This window comes from Varanus komodoensis, unplaced genomic scaffold (assembly GCF_004798865.1).
Source record: "Varanus komodoensis strain SLA01 unplaced genomic scaffold, ASM479886v1 scaffold1, whole genome shotgun sequence".
In the NCBI taxonomy this organism is placed as follows: Eukaryota; Metazoa; Chordata; class Lepidosauria; order Squamata; family Varanidae; genus Varanus; species Varanus komodoensis.
In genome coordinates, this window is record NW_025335268.1 from 106,357,373 (window position 1) to 106,371,457 (window position 14,085).

At 39.0% G+C, this 14,085-nt stretch overlaps 1 protein-coding gene across 2 annotated transcripts in view; it reads right to left on the reverse strand.

Moving 5' to 3' along the window:
- SHTN1 (shootin 1) overlaps positions 1–14,085 on the reverse strand; it is a 90,966-nt gene that overhangs the window by 15,382 nt on the left and 61,499 nt on the right. Inside the window, exons 11-15 of one of the 2 annotated variants that reach the window (XM_044450387.1) lie at positions 13,161–13,243; positions 9,221–9,327; positions 7,803–7,856; positions 3,875–3,995; positions 2,648–2,825 (exon numbers count right to left, since the gene is read on the reverse strand). In XM_044450387.1, the coding sequence (XP_044306322.1) occupies positions 2,648–2,825; positions 3,875–3,995; positions 7,803–7,856; positions 9,221–9,327; positions 13,161–13,243 (543 nt within the window). The remainder of the gene's footprint in view (positions 1–2,647; positions 2,826–3,874; positions 3,996–7,802; positions 7,857–9,220; positions 9,328–13,160; positions 13,244–14,085) is intronic. The other variant, XM_044450380.1, reaches the window with a different exon arrangement.

Sequence of the window (14,085 nt, forward strand, 5' to 3'; positions counted from 1 at the left end):
AGGGCTTTATAGGTCATAACCTATATAGGTTATGTACCAAGGCGATTTTAGCCCTTTTATTTTCAACCCAAGAAATGATTTCCACATGTAGTTCTAAGCACCTTAATGTCTAGTTTTAAACAGCTGGTAAAGATGATGGAAGAAAAGCAAGCAAAAAGGAATCATATGTAACTACAGACTACCACAATGAACCAATCCATGCTTTATCCAGAGCTTGAGGCAGCACTCTAAAGCACGGTCTATTCTGCCTGGCAACAGTGACACACGCGTTGGTGACTTCCCGATTAGATTTCTGTAACACACTCTACATGGGGCTACCCTTGAAGACGGTCCGGATACTTCCGTTGGTGCAGAATAGAGCTGCCAGGTTGCTGACGGGGACTGGGCGTCGTTCTCATATAACCCCAGTTCTCCGTCAGCTCCACTGGCTCCCGATTGAAGTCGGGAGTGTTGGTTATGACCTATAAAGCCCTAAACGGCATGGGACCTGGATAACTAAAGGAATGCTTGCGCCCATATATGCCCTCCCACCCCTTGAGATCAGCAACAGATGCCCTTCTCCGGGAACCCTCTGTGAATGATATTAGGAGGGTGAGTACCCGGAGGAGGGCTTTCTCTGTGGTGGCGCCCCATCTATGGAATGCGCTCCCCTGAGAGGTCCGCCTGGCGCTGTCGTGATTTGTTTTTCGGTGCCAGGCTAAGACCTTTTTATTTAAAACTTATTTTAATTGTTAAATTATTTGTATTTATAGGATTTTAAATTTTTAGCCGAGATGCACAGGGGGTTTTAATATATATATATATACACACACACACACACACACACATATATATATATATATATATGTTATATGGTTATTATTTATGTATTTATGTATTTGTTTCTGTTGTGAGCCGCCCCAAGGCTTTGTTGCAATGGGGGTGGCATAAAAATGTTTTAAATAAATAAATAAATAAATGCAGGAACACGCAATGGGCAGGTGCCAGGGAAGCATGAGTGGCTATGGCTCTCTTGTACGTGTTCTGCACCACACAGATCTTGGTTGGTATTTGTCTTGTAGATCACAGCTACAAGACAAAGCAACTCTAAACGCCCTCTAGTAGGCTGGAAGATAACTTCTGCTCGTGTGAACAGCAAAGTGGGAACTTCTGCCCAAAATCCTTCCCTTTCAGTAACTCAGAGGGTTCCATCCTAAAAGTGGCTGCCACTGGTGAAGGACTGGCCAGCAAGACCTACACAAGCCTGTCTCTCCCAACACCTGCCTGTCAAGGGGTCAGGGACTGGGCAAGGCAGCAACTGTCCCTTCTCCATTTTCTGGAGCCCTTCCATCTCTTCCAAAACGTCTGTGCTTTCCTGGTCAGCCTGAGAGCCTGTGGGCAGCAACCTTGAGGGATCTTCAAGGACTTCTCCCTCTCCCTGGGTGTCTACAACTTCCATCACTGAGACTTCAAGGTCCTCCTCTTCTTCAGAATCCAGGTCACAGTGACTCTGATGCCTGCTGAGACTGGTGATTAGATTCACTCACTACAGTGTGTGTCCTCTGCATGGGTACAGATATGCAACTCCCCTTTACACTATATAAAATATAACATGCCAAACACCGTGTTCAGGAGTCAAAACTGCTTTATGTCAAGTGGATGCAATATAAACTAATAGATTCTCATCAGCCCTAAATACAATAAATTTTGCCAAAAATTAATAGAACAGCATGACTGAGAACAACATGACTGGGTTCTCACAACTCAACATGCAACCATGCATGGTTATCAAGGTTTGACATTTTTTTACCATGAGTCCTACCTGACAGAGGCTGGGTTCAGACAACCTAATTAGAAGTCACTTGATGGTTTGTTAGGGAGATCATGGTAAAAAACCTGTGAATCATGGTAACCGTGCAGGCTTACTTGTCATGTTGTGAATGTGCACAAACAATCAAGTGATATTATCATGGTTCCATCCTCCCCACACAGTCCTCCCAATGTTGACATGTCAGTCACTGTGCTTTCCTCCCTGCCTACATCAGCTGCCTCTTCCTCATTGGTCCACACATAGATGGCAGGGGCGGATCCTGCATTTGCTACTCTTTCCAGGGGACTCTGAAACCATGATCCTGGGTTCAGACAACATGACAATCCAAAGAAACCACAGAACAAACCATTGTTTCTTATCATAGTTTTAAAAGACCAAACTTACCATGTTGAAATACTAGGATTAAACACACCAACAATGATAAATCACCATGACTTCTTGTGTTGTCTGAATCCAGCCTAAATTTGTGAGCTTAAGGGGAAAAATTGCATGTGTACATTTGGTCTTATCCCAGAGATGTACTACTCCCTACCATGCAGACAGGGGAAAGGAGTTAAGCACACTGATTTTCCACTTCAAGGTATATACCAATGGAAGGCAACCATGCAAAAGCACGGAAGAGCAATTGCCAGAAATGGTTATCAGTCCAGATTCCAGTGCATATTTTATGGAATGCTGTCACCATGTACGGGAAAGTATCAGCATGCACAAGTACATTCATACTTTCATGAGTATCACCTCCCTGATAAAAAATAATTTTGGATCATTGGAAATAAAATGATTCAGTAGCTGCAAACCTCTTTACTGGAGTAGCAAGAAACAAATGTGACTACTTACTGAATTGCAAACTTGGAACTTGTGCTTTTGACCATTTTCTGGCACTGTTCATTAGACCCCAAAGATTTGGGACTGAATTCCACCACTACAGCTTTCTTGTTCAATCCAGACTGTGTTCCAATGGAGCCCAACACTGGCATAGATTTGGATTCAGAAGTAGCCAAGATTCCAGTTGGAGCTAAACCAAAACAGTTGAGTATTTGCATTATCTGGCACTGTGTGTACAAATCGATTTATATTCAGAAGCATGTCACTGAGGCTACCACCTTTGAGGGTGAAGCCCAGTGATACTCATAAAAACAATTAAAAACAATCCTGTTAGAACTACGCAGCTGAAAGCAAGCTACAATCCAGCATAGTGATTTGGATGAAACAGACTAAAAACAACACCCCAAAGAGCAACAATTTCACCAGTTAATTAGTCAGTCTAGCACTTTAGTTAAAAGCAGATGAAAACAAATAGATGTTCAAATGAGGTTTAAAACCCATTTTAAAGTGTATAAACATGAGATATAATCCTTGGTAGGGAGTCCTACCTACAAATATGGGGTCCCTACCAAGAGGACTATTTCTCTAGTGCCAAGCAATATGACAAAATTTGATGAAGGTTAATTGTTTTATTGTACTCTATGTATGTATTTTATACTGCTTTAGCATTTGTAAGCTACTCAGAGAACCTTCGAGTTATGGGGCAGCATGGAAATGGAATGAAACAAACAAACAAGGTACTGCAGAGTCCTTGGACTCTGAGGACCATTTTAGGCCTACGTATTTGGTGGAGCTGGTCCTTTCAACAGCATGACACAAAAATGTTTAGATCAATTATCTAAATCATCTAAAGATCAATTCTCTTCTAAATCATCTGCCCAACTGTCATAGGGCTACATTAACAAGCTTTATGTTACATTTATTACTATTCCCATGATATCCAGATGTTGGTTTATTTATTAATTTATGTGCATTTCTTATGAATCAATTGGAGAAAGAACATACCAGCTGAAAAGAACATAGCAGAGTAGAAAGTAGCCTGCTCTGGTTTTATTAATTAATACTGGTTAGAGGTAGAAAGTTAGCTATCATGGGGATATAGAACAGCTGAAAAAGCAATCAGGGGTCCCTCAGTTGATGAGAGGTAAAATAAAAAAGCAAGGCAATTAGGCCTTTGAAACAACACTACGGATACAATGCAACTCAATTACAGATTCTGCAAATATCATAGTAACTTACTGCTACTATCTTGATCAGTTGTCACCTTTCGGAGCCGCAAAATTCTTTCTAATTCCGTTTCATTACTGTAGGTGTCAAGGGATTTTAGGCTTCTTGAACTTACTGATGTATTCAAAGTTTCCTGGAAAAAACATGATCAGAAGGTCAATTAGATAGCTTTATAGATCAAAATTTGCTTTACTGCATACAATTTAGATTTGTTTACCGCCACAAATTATGATGGGACTGCTCTTGAAACTACCTGGAAACTCTAATTGGTTCAGACTTTTGCCTGGAACATATCTATTGACTCAGAGCATAACTTGTTAGTGTTAACAAAGGTTCACATTGGCCTCCAGTTTGTTCCCAGGCACAATTATAAATTGTGATTTTAACCTGTAAAACTCTCTATGGTTTTGGCCCCAGGATATCTGAAGAACTGCAATGTAGATTATGAACCTGCCTTTTTGGTTAAGTTCTTCATCAAAGTTACTCCTCCAGGTTAGGTAGATGGCAAAAGGAATGCCTTTTCAAATGTGGCACCCAAACAATGGAATACTCTCACCAAGCTAATTGTCCTTTTAGATGTAAGAGACAACAAGAAGACTATTTTAGTGTCCTGAACTTTTAATTTTTTGTGATTTTTTATAATATAAATCTGTTGGTGGTTTGTATAGACAGAGGGCTTAGTCCTTGGTGTGTAGTCTGCTAAGAAAGATTTATCCGATTCTGAGGAGGAGGCAGGGGGGCAAATGCTGTTGCAGTTCAAGGAAACTTCGTGAAGATTCTCAGACACCACATGAAAGCCAGTCTGCCTTGGGAAAGGAGGGATACATTTCAAAACTGGGGGGTGGGGGTGGGGTGGGGGTGGGGTGGGGGAGGAGGGGGAGTTCCTTGACTCAGTGAGGATATGACAGGCAAAATGAGTGGATAAATTCCAAAGGATCCGGTGTTCCAAGCATCTGGCTTTTAAGCAGCAAGAGCGAACCTGAGAGTGGAATCAGAATCTTCCTGAAAAGGAGGGGAGGATGGCATGTTTCTGTTTGGATTCAGTTATTTACATGGGCAGATTCTTCTCCCACATCCCAAGATGAACACCACTTTGGTCTATGCAGTACTGTAACCAGTCAAGCTCAATAAAGGATTGTACTCCTGAGTTCTCGTCTAAATCTGCTGGAGAGGAAAAGAGGAAAGGAGAGAATGGCTTTGAACAGCTTGGCGCTGCTGTCTTGGTGCTACTGTTGTTTCTAATTACTGTATTTATTTTAAATGGATGGCTTTAATTTTTGCTGCTAGCTGCTTTGCCAATTGTTTTACTTAAAGGTGGGTTAAAAATATTTGAATGAATATATTGATGGTCTGCTTCTTTGATAATGCAAACCAGTTTATGCTACAAGTCCTAGTGCTAAAATTTGGATCACAGAATGAATCTTTTTCCTGTTCTGCCAAGTTATTTTACCTTTTCACAATCCTGTGTTTTTGTAAACTCTTTTTCTTGTCTTTACCATTTGCAGAACAGTCAGGCTGCTGTGAGTATATTGGCTTCCCTCAGAAATTCTGCCCTTGTGATAGAGGTGTTATCAAAACTTTACAACATTTTCTATTCAGTTGTCATTCATATACTTCTGCAAGAATAAGTTTGCATTGCCTTTCCTGAGTAGGTTCCCTCGTTGCTCACATGATTTCCATCTGCCATACCTTTTGGCTGGCAGCAAAGGGATTTTACCCTGTCTGTGGAAAAGTTTATATTCTGTGCCTTTAAAATTAGACAAGCATTATGTTACAAATATTCCTGGTTAAGCATTAGTGGGGCTGTTGATATACTGTATATCAAAATATTAGTTTGTTTCCTCAAGGTGCCTAGGGCATGTAAGTGCTTTGGTTTTGGAACAGGAACTTGAGCTATACGGGGCTGGATTCTCCTTGAGAAGTCAAGCATGCAGCTGGAACATGCTTCTAGATCTAACTGTCAATTGAAGCTCAGGTGGCAGTATTAGCTAGGAGAGCCTTTTATCAGCTCAGATTGATAAGGCCAATTGCAAACCTTTCTGGACAGATAACCTGGTAACAGCTATCTATGCTTTTTTAACCTCTAAATGCCTCATTCACCTAATTTTGGAAGCTAACCAGGGTCAGACCTGGTTTAAATCTGGATGGATGACTTAATGTTGTGAACCACCTAGAGAGTTTCAGCTATGAGCAGGATAGAAATCGCCTCCTCCTCCTCCTCCTCCTCCTCCTTAAACTGCTGCAATGTTCTGTATATCACGCTATCCTTGAAAATTGCTCAGACTTCTGTTCATTCAAAATAGAGCTGCCAGGCTACTAACAAAGACCGTTCAATATGATTTTTTGACCCATGGGGACTAAGTCTGCAGATGGCCCAGAAACTTCAGTTAGTGCAGTACAAACCAGTGAAGATGCTTACCGGAGGCGGCAGTTTTGAACATAGTAGCCCAGTGCTGCAGCAACTTTGCACCAGATAAACTGAAGCAATGCCTTCTCTGTCCCTGGTTAAGTGCTAAGATCATCTTCAGAGGCTGTTCTCTGAGTACTGCTACCCACAATGGTATGACAGGGGACTACCAGGGAAGGAGCCTTTCTGCAGTGGCCACCATGTATCAAATATTTTTCCCAGAGAGATTTGCCTGGCGTCTTCATTGTATACATTTAGGTCCAATTTAAGACCTTCCTCTTTCAGAAGTCATGTAACTTTTGATCTGCTGCTTTATTAGTTTTACTGTGATTCTTCAATTTTTTTACTTTTTGAAAGTTTAATATTGTATGATTTTTGATACTTGTGTTGTTCTAATGTAATTTATTTTTGGTCCCTTGATATCATTGAGTATAGTTTATCATGGAAAAAGAGCATATGAATAAAGAGAGGAGAAGAAGGAAAAGGGGGAGGAGGACAACAATGATGATCAACTGTCCCAGTGGCATTTGCCAGTTGGATGGTATACAAATGAAATGAAATTGGTCTATTAATAAGCAAACTAGTCTATGAGGAAGTTCAAACATAGCAGCAGTATTTGGTAATACAAAAGGTATCCCGGGTTCTAAAACATCAAACATTCATTGATGCTAGAAAATAAAACGACCATAGCTCTTGACAAATTCACAGCCTTGGCAAGATCTTAGGATGTAATCTGATGATTCCATGATATTAAGTTTTTTAAACCTATCCCCTTTTAGAATACATCTCCTTCCCCATAGAAGGTGTAGGTGTAGCACAAAACTGTAGCTTCATCCAGAAAGAAAATAAAAATGCAGCACATAGTTCTTAAAATGGGCACATCTTTTGACTTCAGCAAAACAGCACTTAATTCCCAACATTTCCTTTAAATAAATTTAATCCTGCATTTTGTTAGTGTTTTGAATTTAACAGAGCAGTCATATTATTAACAAGTAACTCCTTGCTATTATGCTCATGCTACAGATCTAGTAGCAAACCAAACAGAGTAAGCTATTTTACATCATGCTTGAAATTGAATAAATTAATATCACTTTGTTTACAACAATTATATGGAGGTCTACATGAAATGCGTAATTAGCACAGTAACAATATACATACAAGTATTTAGCTATATGCCTCCCAACCCTATTTTTTCTGTCTCACTGTGCTAATGACTAGCCTTGTGAATGCACTAGAAGTTGGTTTTATGAAGTGTACCTTTTAGTTCTACTAGAGAAAAGATTTGCAAAGGGAAAGTTACAGGCTATTATAGCAGGTACCAAGATTCAATCCAAGTATGTGGCTGAGATCTCGGGAAGAAAGAACATAGTCACTCTCTATTCCAAAAGAGCTTGTACAAGCTCACAAAATGGAAAAGAAAAACTTCCTCAGTGTGTATCTCTGTCCACACATCTTCATTCCAATAGTGTAATTTTCATGAAAGATTCAAGGAAAAAAAAAAACAGTAGAGGGGTTTTTTCTCCTTCTTCTTACCAGAATTCCCTTTAGCTCTTTCACTGCATTCTCAGAAGGCTTGGGTACTTCTGGCTGTAATTAAAAACAAAACACTAGATAATCAGATTTTGCAGATGCTGAATAAAGCATTCAAGAGCATGCATTTTAGTGGGGGAAAATGATAAACAGTGGGATTTTACAATAAACTCTTTATTTTGAAGAACACTAGACTGGATTGGAGTAACATAAATGGGATGAATCTTATTAGCATGAAGTGGTTTGTAGGATTAAAAAAGACACTCTTGCTGCATGCACAGGAGATCTTGGCTTTTAAAAGAGGGGGCAGGGAGCTGGAAGTCTTCTAGCTTAGTCATGTAACACTCTACTAACTGTAGCAATACAGGATGAAGTGAATCCAGGGTGAATTGGTTCCTCTCTTTGTCCCATCCTAACACAATCAATTCCCTTTCTTCTGAATTAGTCAATGGCTAACTCATATGGGGAACCATCTGAAAAGGTTATTTGAGATAGTTGGAGGAGGAAGGTCCAAACTCTTTTTCCCAAATCAAGAAGTGATGGTTTGTTCTACCTGGTCTCCAATTAGCCTCCACGCCCTTCCACACAAATCATTAGTATATAGTAGGGATTAGCAAAATCCAAGTTTATCAAAGTTCCCTGAATCCTAGATTGAAGCTTGCTATCTGCATTAGATTCTGAGCATTTTTCCTTTTCACATGAAAATCTGTGCATATTTTGTGCATATTTCTCAAATATATGCAGCAATTATGCACAGCTTGAAAATATATACAGTCTACTATTGATTCAAGTGCACTGCTGTACAATTTCAAGCTTATTTTTAAAGGACATTTTTCCTATGTGTGCATGCTGTTGAACACAATTCTTTTGGTCTATGAATCACACTGCAAGCTCAGAAACATAAGGACCTGACCACAAAATGTATCCAATACCAGCATATTTAGTCAGGAAGGTACAACCTGGACAATTCCTTTTCCTGAAACTATTTTTTATGCATCTCTAAGCAGCCTGAGGTCTGTATACTTGCACTAAGTTGTTTGTAGGAAGGATCATATGGCCAGGTAATTATATCAGAGGAAATGTGGTATCATGGTTAGATTCTTGACTGGGACGGAGGAGATCCAGGCTCTAATCTACACTTTGCTATGAAAATTAGTGGGTAACTTTGGGCCAGTCATTGACTTCCAATCTCATCTACTTCACAAAGTGGTTGTAATAATAAGATGGAAAAGGACAGGAGAATTATGTGATCTGCCTCAGTTCCTTGTAATAAAGAAGGTGACACAGAACTATAATAATAATAATTTAAAGAACTGGAATAGAGGAATAGGGCAGATATATGCAGTTCTATGAAATACTGTCAGCTTCGATACAAAGTCACCCCCTTTCGCATTTTTATATGCAAGCTACTAACTACACACCTTTGTCTTAGAACGGTTGGACTGATTAACAGGTCTAAGGTGAACTCCCTTTTTAATTCTATCCATCATTTCTTCCACAGCTTGTCTCTTCAGATCCGTTACTTCTCCTGGTACAAACAGTCAAATTAAACATAGTCAAGGTTCCTGTTAGAGAGCTTACTCCTGTAAGTATTGTTCTGCTTTCATTTTACTGAAATCTGGTGAAAGCAAGAGTGAGGGGAAAGCCTCATACTGTAATTTCCCAACTCATGTTATGATTTGTACTAGCTTTGGTACTGAAGGCAAAACTACTATGTTGCTTAGATTGCCGATCATCAGCATTAACATTCATATACTGTACCTCTGTTATGAGCTTCCCAAAGTGGCTTGCAATTGCAATTTTAAAATAAAAACCAAATACATATATAAGTATTTAGTTTTGTGCTTCGCAGATAACAATAAGCATCATGGGTCCCTAAAGGAGTTGATCAACATCTTCAACCAGATCAGCAGCCAGTGATGCTGGTATAAGAACAGTCATTTGTTCCACATTCCTGCGCATTCTGTACCAGCTGAAGATTTTGAACACTGAACTGTGGGGCAGGGACCCACACCATTTAAAACATACAGGCTAGGATCAGATAGCTTCACAACCTATACTCAGGATTAAGTATGGGTTGTCACTGAACTGTTGAACCATGGGATATTGTGTTGTCTGAACCCAGCTGTGCTAACAATCCATGGCTTGTGGTTGGGTCAGAATGTTGGCTTTTCACCAGGTTTGCGAATTCAACCTGGTTCAAACAACATGATAAGCCCTGTTTCAACAATAGCCCATACTCAGCCCTGGAGTGTGGGTTACTGTGCTATCTGAACTCAGTCACAGTTAGATGAGTCAGAAAGAGAAAGCAAGTATAGTTTGGCAAGTGCGATGAAAACTGATGTGTGATAAATGTTGAGCTACTGTCTAGGCTTAGCAGGAACAAGGTGGGGAAATGAAACACCAAAGGGTTTTCCTAAGACAGCCCCAAAGTTTACATTATTCCATAGCTAGCTTTTGGAAATCTTAGTATAAGCCAGCTACTCTACTAAATAATGAATCCTTTTGCATTCTGCTTGCAAGTCTTTTTAATGTTCTTGCATTATTTCACATTATCTTTATGTTGTATAAATGCTTTGAATGTTTTGTTTATCCTGCTGTAAAACAAATTTAACCAACTAAATTAGACCATCTCAAAATGCAAATCTAGAATGTTCCATTCCTATTCCTATGACAACATGGCAAATGTATCCACTGCTTCACGGATGACCAAACAAACAGCAATAAGAATGAAGTTCAGATAAATGGTATTACATATAAGGTTATACTCTAGAAATCATAAACATGTTGGCTAGTTTTAGCCTGTGGACTGTCCCTATTCTTCATATGTGTAAAATCACAAAAATAAATAAATATTGCCCAACTCCACTTTTTAAACCAACGGCTATAATAAACAGGCAACAAACACAATACCAAATATTCTTCCCCTACAAAATCCAAACAAAATGAAAATACAAGCTTAACCCCCTTTCTGTTCCACACCAATTTTATCCATTAAACCCCAATCTCTGCCTTCCAGTGCTTCCAGGTTACATTTCAAGAGAATACAGCTTGCAACTGGGAAACACATGAGGTTAAAACTGCATAATATATGCTATTTAAACTTGGTATATTAATGGTATGCTCAATATGAGATTCCTGCTTCATCTCTCAGATTGTGAAAAGCCCTTCAGGAAATATTATAGAAAGATCACTTATCTCACACCTTTACTTGCTTCACTGTACTACATTTATGGCGGTTAAAGAGAAGTGAAAAAAGTAGATTTCCCCTGCCTTCTAGTGTATGGTTATGAGTGACACAGAGATTCTAATTCACCTTAGTGACTGCAGGCACACAGTACCAGTGAGATTCACAGAATTAATTATTTCAGAGTGCAAGGCTCTGATATTATGTATATTTTGTAAAATATAAAGGGTTCCAAGTATTAAATAGTGTAACATGACCTTGAGTTGTGCAAGGAAACAAAAGCCCCTAAATATTGAAGACAGAGTGCTGTTGAGGGGATAAAGCCTTTGACAACACACCAACGGACTCACTGGTTAGCTTTGAAAAACAACAGCACTTCAGATCCCCACTTGCAGACCGTAAACAACATTCTTAACATGCTGTTATGAGCATGAATATGACAGTGATCATCAAGTGTTTTGCACATTAGAAATATGAGGTAGAGAATTATCAGAACATGTCCCTGACATGAAAAAGGTAAAATGTTCACACCTTAAGAAAAAATAAAAGCCCCTTCTCAAAAGAATGCAAAAAAACTTCATAAGAACATGTTGATGTTCTAGTGGTGGTGAGGAAAGCCACTGAATTAAATCAAGTGAATTAATTAAATGGGGCATATGGAATTCCGGTCTGTGCTATTTATATCTGCTTCATTACTAGCCATCTACAGAAAAGTATTAGTATATACTCAAGAGAAGTAACACGAACCATGTGGACACTGATGTGATCCTGTATACCAGTTTTGGTGCCCACTATGGCACTCTATTCCTTCTACTTTTTTAGTTAACACATTTTTTTTCTTGACCAGGAACTGGGATTGTTGTGATGGAGATTATCTCTTGATGCTAAAAACTATAGCTTCAAAAGAAATGGCTAATGTATTTGGACTTGGCCTCATCTGGGTATTGTATTTCATCTTTTAGGAGGTGACTTATTCTTTGGCACAGCTCCCATTTTGTGGTGGAGCCTGAGGCAGTTTCTCAAATTTGCCCCAAACCCCAAAAGGCTGCCTAACCTAGTCTATATTTTAATTTTATCTTTTGTATTTGCCCTTCTTCTAAAAATTGGCAGTCAAAGTGGTTTACACACATCATTTATACTTTAATACATTTTAACTATGTATGCAAGTCACCACAACTGCCATTTTTTGGCAGAAAGGCAAAGTATACATCTGATCAATAAATTTATTGTGCACCTGTTTAAAGTTAGGCTTTAAAAAGACCATCTCTTTAAATTGGAAAACTTATTTTCCTGTAAAGAGGAGGAAGCATACACTTTCACTGGTTAATGACCAACAAGAGCATGCCATGTCTAATTACAAAAACTAGATCAAATGGCAGCTCTTGCAACACACACAACACAAACATACATCTTGAACCACGCACACATTATCTTAATTTTGTTTTAAAGTTATTTTTCAGACCATCTAGCAGACTCTAAGCCACAACCTTTGGGGCCCTATAATCTTTCCTGCAACACACCAGCATGTTGATCCACCACTGGTCCTTCTCTCTTCCCTCCAAGAAATCTTGCTGTTCATCAGTCAGAATGGAAGTGGGTGTGTGTAGTGAAGTTTCAGTAAGTATAGCAAGCAGGCAGAGGAACTGTGCAGTCCGTGTGAACCTGTACGTACTCTTTAAAGGCAAGTAATCTGGTGTGGAGGAGAGCAGATAACCTAGCTGATGCTTTGGCAACCTTATGGAGGTATCCTAGCATCCACAGGTACTGCACTACCAATCAGGGTTTCTATGTTCTATTTTAACACACAGTTTCAATGGACAGGTGACGGTTTGGAACACAATGTTATATATACAGGGTCTTTCATCATATCATAATGAATAAGCACTTTGCATAACAATGAACAAAAACTTGAGTTAAGTATATTACAGATCCCCACCTACCTAGAAGCATTTGTCTTTTATAGGATGGAGTCTTTACACCCAGATCAGACTCTGCTGCACAGTTATTCACAGAAAGTAAACATCTCCATTGGTGTTTGCTAAACAGATTTTTAGTCAACAGGGATGGTTCTTAAAATGGAATCTTTGTTTACTTAAAGGAAATGCCTAGACAATGCCAAGCTGTGACTGCTCTGACAAAATAATTCCTTTTACCAGCAGGAAAATAAACTGTACCTGATTCTTGCAGAGACACCTTTTCTTTCTTGGTCAAACTGCTGTTTGGATGAGACTTCTTACGAATCATTGACATTAACGACCTTTCACAAAGTGAAGATGGAGAGAGTCACTCTGTTTTCTCTGGAACATAACACCTGTTCTTTGAGAGCTAGCTTTAGGGCCCATAACTGCCTTAGTCCTTTTCATATAAGGTGTAAAACACTTCTAGGATCGGGGCCTGTTGATATGATGTGCATTGTGAAAAGAGATGCTGTTAAGCGATGAACAGCGAGCTCTCTCATTGACAAGAGTGTTCAAACATTGCCAGGCAGAGACAGAAAATGTCACACCTCCTAAAAATACACCCAATGTATTATTTATTTTGCAATTTCTGTTGACAAGGCATAGTGCAAAACACTCAAGATCTGAATATTAAAAGGTACCATGGCATTGTGACATGTGTGACAAAATAAAGCCTTCTCACACAATAAAAAATTGAAGGTTTAGAAATGTTAACGTGACGCATTACTCTCCAGAGAACAATGTTACTCTGCAGGGTGCCTCTATATTGTCCCCTCATTTCTACAGTATGTATTTGCTAGAATAGGTCTTCTGGTAAACAAACAAAATGAGAACAGAAAATAAAACCCCTCACAGTATCTATGCTTTCCGTTCAATCTGCAAAGCATGATATTAATTTTAAACAAGCACTGCCAAGTCAATATTTAACTAAATATGAGGTGTTTGTTGTCATTTCTTTCTTTTTCTTTTTACAAAAAGCTTTTAAAATTCCTACAAGGAAGGAAAAAAGTTGTTATTATGCATGCATTCCAGGATGCCTTGGGCATCCTTTCAGAATGTTAAATAACAGGGAAATGAATAAAGAAATTCAGTGAACTTGAAACAACAACTGCTTGCAACATTTAGAGGATAAGCACATTTT